The sequence below is a fragment of the Serpula lacrymans genome, assembly GCF_000218685.1.
Source record: "Serpula lacrymans var. lacrymans S7.9 unplaced genomic scaffold SERLAscaffold_13, whole genome shotgun sequence".
In the NCBI taxonomy this organism is placed as follows: domain Eukaryota; kingdom Fungi; phylum Basidiomycota; class Agaricomycetes; order Boletales; family Serpulaceae; genus Serpula; species Serpula lacrymans.
In genome coordinates, this window is record NW_006763302.1 from 1,414,270 (window position 1) to 1,421,231 (window position 6,962).

Genomic DNA, 6,962 nt, shown 5'->3' on the forward strand with positions numbered 1-6,962 from the left:
ACCATTTCTGATGTCACCACTTCCTATCTGCTTCCGTCGCCAATCCGTTGACTACCACGTGCCACTGCTGATATCAGCAAAGCCCCGGCGGCCAGTCCAAATAGGGCAACAGGTCCATCTTCATGACGTCGATCTGCCATCATATACTATCAAAACATCGGTCGCTCGTCTTGCCTGGTTGGAGCGTGGGTGGGTAGTTTTTGAGCTAGAGAAGGTTTATCCCCTTGCGTTGCCCATGTTCATTGCTGTCCCATTTACTTGGGTACATTTGTCTTTTGTCCATCGTCTTCGCTACAGCTACACCTACCACACGCTGCCTGGGACTCACTTGTTCCAAATTGGAACTACTCCTCCTCTCCCTCCCTCATTTGATCAGGTGGTCCAACACAACCAGCCTATTGGTAAGGCCATGGAACTGTTGGATTTGGACTAGGTGGTGGACCAGTGGCTTCAGTTTCTTTTTCTTCAGCAGAACATTCATTTACAGTGCAATGATTTTTGATTTTTGAATCATTTTTATGGACACATATTTTTTTAGAATGCCTGACTGACAATAAAGGAACTGTGTTGATACTGATAGTGTTTTGCCTTGCCCTTTTTTTACTGCATCTTCCCATGACATCATGATTTTCTTGCTCTCTTTTTGCTATTGGACTTTACTTTATGGCTGTACAAACCTGTGACATTACTCACAGCATTCATTGTTCTATCCTTTTTTTTTTCCTTTTTTGACAATCTTATCCTGTACTATCTACGCAGGATTTGTCAGCGTACATTCCTTCCTTCATGTTCTTTCTCATTCTTTTTGCGTAGCTATACTGTGTATAGCCTACCTTTCTTTTCACTATATAAACCCCTGTATTTTACCTTGTAAAAAAACAACAAAGCACTTGATTCCAGACTTCTTCTCTAATCTTAAGTCCACTTCTTACTGCTACTTGTACTCCAGTGTGGTCACAACACTTCCCACTGCTACCACTGTTAGTTGCTGTCACCGTCACTTCCCACTTTTGAAGTCATTATAATCCCTTTCGATTAGAGTCCTTTTGAGCACTACAGTCTGTGCATCAGGAGCCTGCTATCACTGGGAACCTCGTCACCTCGTCACCCTTGTCGTTCTCAAACCTACCTTGTGCTACAATTAGCAAGGTAGTGCTTGTCTATACTCACCACAAAGCCCCCTATCTTTCTATATTCCAACTATCCCTCCTCCTCAAAACCCACACCCATACATCTCTGGGTTTTACTTTGAAGGATCTTCATACACACCACCCCACAAACAACCAGAGAACCCACTTTTCTAGGAGGCAAAGCCCATAAACAAGTTCCGTGGAATCTGGGAGGATTGTTTGTTAGTTTGTTTCTGTGTGTGGTTTTCTAACAACGGTTCTCATCATTGACACTGTCTTGGCAGTTGTCTACTTTGTCCATGACCTTTTTAATGAGTTCGTCAACATTTTTCATCCTTCTATGAATCCATTTTGTGATCTCTACATTTTTGGCATCATTAATTGCTATCTGTTGCCTTTTTTTGTGTGATAGAGTCATATTGATAGAGAATAGTTCTGGTTTCAATAGGGTAACGTCTTTGTTGTCATTTTTTCCCTCATCATGGTCTGGTCGTCTGGAGAGTAAATCGGCTTTGATATGAGTAGCTCCTGGTTTATGGTGCAACGTGAAATGATAATTGGCCAATTTGCTAACCCATTTTGCTTGCCATCTATTGAGCTTCTGGGGTTGTTTAAAGTATGTCAGGTTCTGATGATCTGTCCAGATCTCGAACTCTTTTGTAGCATCCATCAAGTAGTGGCGCCATTCCTCTAAAGCTGTCATAATAGCCAATAGTTCTTTGTCATATATCTCATAGTTTCTTTCGGTTGGGTTTAGAGATTTTGACAAATAAGCAATTGGTTTCCAGACTCCATTCTATCCTTGAGAGAGTACTGCTCCTGTTACGATCTCTATTGGACATTTAAGGATTACTCATTTCTTTTTACTCATTGGTTATACCATCGGACCGACGACTCATTTCCTTCACGTACACTTCCGTTCCTCTTGCATTCACAGTACCTATTATAGTACTTAGTCCTCAACAGACGGACCTGCCCTAGATAGGACCTAACTCCTATCACCAATTCCTTTTCATTATAAATACCATGTAACAAGCAGTAGTATTCTCTAATATAATTCTACACAGTTTACGCTTACAAAGCTAGACTCCTAAGATCAGACTTCTACTCAGAAGAAGACCAACTCTTGTTGGAAAACCTCCACTCAGAACTACGCTCTCAAACTTGTCTTTGGATAAGTCTCTTTATAAAACCTCGACAAACCCTCAGACTTTGTTAAGCACTTCGTGCGTAACAAAAGAATTGTATTCCTAACCAGAAGTCCCACCTATTTAGGTTTGGGCAGAAAAAGTCGACAAAACGTCGCAACAACCAACAACCAGATCACAGAGAGCAAGAGGAAGCTCAGACAACCCACAAACAGCAACCCCACCGACGTCGTCCAGACAAGAAAGAATAGCAGCACCACCTCCCTTTCCCCAACCAGACGTAACCCGACTCTACACCAGAGAACAAGCAGACGCTTTCTACGAAGCCAGAACACGTTGGCTACAGTACTATGCAGGAAGCCACCCACAGCTACTGCCCACAACACAACACAATCCCCCAGTAACCATAGAAAACCTCTACGACGAGAACAATTTTGAAGAGTTTGCAGCAGGCGGCAACCCGATACCACCTCCCACTCCACAGATACTCCCTGCCGCACCTGCTCCATCCCACATCCCACAACCACACACCATGTCTAACGCTGCAACCCCCAAACCCACGATAATTGGGAAAATTGATGACTTTGATGGAACCCCAGATAGAGCCCAAAGGTGGATATCGTCCACCGATCTACACTTTGATATCAACGACACCATCTACAACTCCGACAAGAAAAAGGTATATGTGGCCCTCAGCTACATGAAGGACGGCAATGCTGCCTCATGGAGCGAAGCCAAGATGACCAAATACAAAGAGAAAAATGCCTATCCCACATGGGCAGACTTTATGAAAACCTTTATAGCCAGTTTCAGAACAGCAAACATCAAAGATTAACCAAGGACAAAGAAGACTCGAGAAGGAAAGAGGGAAGGTGCTTCATATGTAACGAGAAAGGACACATAGGAAGGAATTGTAGAAACAAGGGAAAAACTCCCGAAAGAAAGGTATGTCAAACTGAAACGGAAGATGACACCAAAACAGTGGTGGAAGAAGACAGGGTCCAAAATATCATGAGGATGTGGAGGGAGTTAGGAGAAGATCAAAGAACAGAGGCGATGAAAGAATTAGAAGACAAGGGTTTTTGAAACAACGGACTACCCCAATGTTAGTACCATCGAAAATGGCAACTGTAACAATAGCAACAATCAATGCCAACTCTTTACAAATTGATTGCTTGTTGAAACAGAAAACCATCGGAACCAAAGCCCTGATAGATTCAGGAGCTACAGATGACTTCATGGACACCAAATTCGCCATCAGACACCGACTCCCCCTCCAAAAACTCCCAACTCCCATAACGTGTAAAAATGTTGACGGAACCACAAACAAGAACGGAAAAATTACACATTGCACCTATCAGAGGATAGATGCAGGAGGACAAAACAGGCTCACAAAGTTCCTATTGACCGGACTGGACGGAGAAGACGTATTACTGGGATTCCCCTGGTTATGAAAAGTCAATCCTGTCATTAACTGGAAAGACAAGGAATTACCAAACTCGGACAAACACTCCATCAGGATGAACCAAACAACCACGGAAACAAAAATCAGGACAACCACGGTAAATGAGGACGTATACGAAACCATTCATAGATATGTATCCGACTAAACACCCTATCCTCAAACCACAATTTGATTGAAGGTCAACTCGGCAATGGAACACGCACAAATTCATGGAGAAAAGAAGGAGCATAACCTCCCGGATGAATACAAAGGGTATTTGGACGTCTTTGACAAAAAGAAGTCGGAAAGACTCCCCAAGCGACGGGAATACGATCATGCAATCAATATGAAACCAGAATTTGTACCAACAGATTGCAAATTGTACCCATTGGCACCAAAGGAGGACGAAGCATTAACGGAATTTTTAATGGAAAACTACAGAAAGGGATACATCAGACCGAGCAAGTCACCACAGGTATCCCCCTTCTTCTTCATTGGCAAAAAGGATGGATCACTCTGACCGTGCCAGGATTACAGAAAACTGAACGCATATACCGTGAAAGACCCCTATTCACTACCCCTGATACCCGACCTCATCGAAAAATTAAAAGGAGCCACTATCTTTACAAAACTAGATCTACATTGGGGATACAACAATGTAAGGATAAAAGAAGGAGACGAATAGAAAGCTGCGTTTAAAACCAGCAAAGGAGTGTTCAAACCTACGGTCATGTTCTTCGGCATGTGCAATTCACCAGCAACATTCCAAAGGCTGATGAACAACAAATTCAAAGACTACATCGACGAAGGTTGGATGATCATATATATGGACGACATTCTCATCTTTGATACCAACATCGAAAGACTCCAACTTCGAACGAAACAGGTTCTACAAAGATTACGCAATAATGATCTATTCCTGAAACTAGAAAAATGCACCTTCAAAGCCAAAACCATTGAATACTTGGGAATAATTGTTTCCCACAATCAGGTATCAATGGATCCAGCCAAACTTGCTGGAATCCACGATTGGCCAATCCTGAAAGACACCAAAGGCGTGAGGAAGTTTTTAGGTTATGGAAACTTCTACAGGAAGTTTATCGGTCATTACTCTGACCTTGCCAGACCCTTAAATGCCTTACTAGAAAAGGATAAGAAGTGGAACTGCACCCAAACTGAAGACGACACTTTCAAATTGATGAAACAAAAATTCCTTGAATCCCCTGTGACACAAATACCCGACTCCTCGAAACCGTCAAAAATTGCTGCGGATGCCAGCAAACACGCCACAGGAGCTGTATTAATGCAACCCAATGACCAAGGATAATGGCACCCATGTGCATTTTTCTCCAAAACTCTATCCCCCGCTGAAAAGAACTACCAGATCTACAACAAAGAATTACTAGCGGTAATGAGAGCTTTAAAAGAATAGAAACACTTACTTTTGGGAAACCCCCACACAATCCAAATTCTTACAGATCACAAGAATTTGACGTACTGGCAAGAAGCCAAGAAACTCACACCACGACAAAGAAGATGGCAGCTGGAACTGTCACAATACAATTACACCTTGGAGCACGTACCAGGAACCCACATGGTGGTACCCGACGCACTCTCAAGAAGACCTGATTTATATGTCAAAACAGAAGGAGATGACAATGACACACCAATGATACCCACCTCGGCGTTCCTGTACCACACACGAACAATTAAAAACACAGTCGAGCAAGCCATGCTCATGAACAATAATTATCCAGGAAGAACGAAGAAAGATGATTGGAGAAAAGAAGGACAGTTCTTTTATTGGAATAAATTACTGATTGATGAAGTAGAAGAACAAAAGACGATCATCATAGATCACCACGATTCCCTGGTCCGCAGACACCCAGGAAGGCTCAAAACCTACCAGTTGATCAAAAAGGCCTATTGGTGGCCAGGAATGATGGAACAAGTGGAAGAATACGTGAAAGGATGCGCAACCTGTCAACAAGCGAAAGTGAACATGCATCCCACCACTGTACCATTAATCCCAAACCAGACCCCAAAGACCACCGAACCGATGAAGTACCTATCTGTAGACTTCATAACCGATTTCCCAGAATCTTTAGGATACGACAGTATAATGGTCATGGTAGACGTAGACCAAGGACTTAGTAAGGGGGTAATCCTCTCACCTTGTCATAAAACCATCGACGCACTCAAAACCGCACGAATCTTTCACAATTCCATCTTCAAACGATTCAGATTACATGATAAACTCATATCCGACAGGGGACCACAGTTTGCCTCTGAAGTATCCAAAGAACTCCACAAACTCCTGAATATTGAAACCGCACTCTCCTTGGCGTATCATCCTCAGACGGATGGACAAACAGAAAGATCCAATCAAGAACTGGAGATCTACCTCCACAAACAACCAATCACCATTTTACCTCCTCATGGGATATGAACCCCGAGGAATCCCGACTAAACACAGATCCACGAATATCCCATCAGTGGAAAAATGATTATGCGAACTGCTTAGAGCAAGGGAAAACACCCTAAAAGCACACGAACTTGCGAGAAGCAAAATGATGAAACAAAACAATGGAAAGTTCACACGATTCTCCTAAGGACAAAAGGTGAGGTTAGAGAACACCAACCTACGAGAAAAAGCTACCGAATACAAGAAGTTCAACATGAAATGCATCGGACCTTTCTGCATCCAAGAAAAGATTTCCCCGATGAACTACCGACTATCACTGCCTCCCCATTGGAGGATACACAATGTTTTCCATGCATCCCTTCTCACGCCGTATACGGAAACCAACACTCACGGCCCAAACTTTATCCGACCACCACCTGACCTGATTAACAAAGAAGAGGAATACGAAGTAGAAAGTATTCTTAGACACAAACCCTGGAAATGCAGGCGCCGCTACCTGATTAAATGGCGCCATTACCCTCATCCCAAAAACTCATGGGAACCGGTGTCATGCACCAAAATTGATTGGTAGCATGGACAGGTGTCAATAACGAAGCGAATGTTCAAAAAGACTTGCCTTTGCGCCACACAGGCACAGTACCACGTGGAATAGTAATTAATATTGCCTGTTTTGAACTTGTGGCTGATCAGCACCACCTCTATCAGGCAATCTAGTCATGCTCACCTTTGCTTTTCCATCCGGTACTTTCCATGTTTCGGCATTTCGGCAAATTTTTGCGTCGCCACTGGCTACACATTGCATTGCGCCCTCGCTT

General features: G+C 43.1%; 1 protein-coding gene across 1 annotated transcript; it reads left to right on the forward strand.

Annotated features, from left to right (window-relative positions):
• Nucleotides 1-1,647: 1,647 nt before the first annotated feature.
• Nucleotides 1,648-3,113, forward strand: SERLADRAFT_442235 (uncharacterized protein; the record flags this gene model as incomplete). Its single annotated transcript, XM_007322760.1, has 2 exons — nucleotides 1,648-1,746; nucleotides 2,406-3,113. 2 exons carry the CDS (start codon nucleotides 1,648-1,650, stop codon nucleotides 3,111-3,113), a joined length of 807 nt encoding a protein of 268 aa, XP_007322822.1.
• Nucleotides 3,114-6,962: the final 3,849 nt, after the last annotated feature.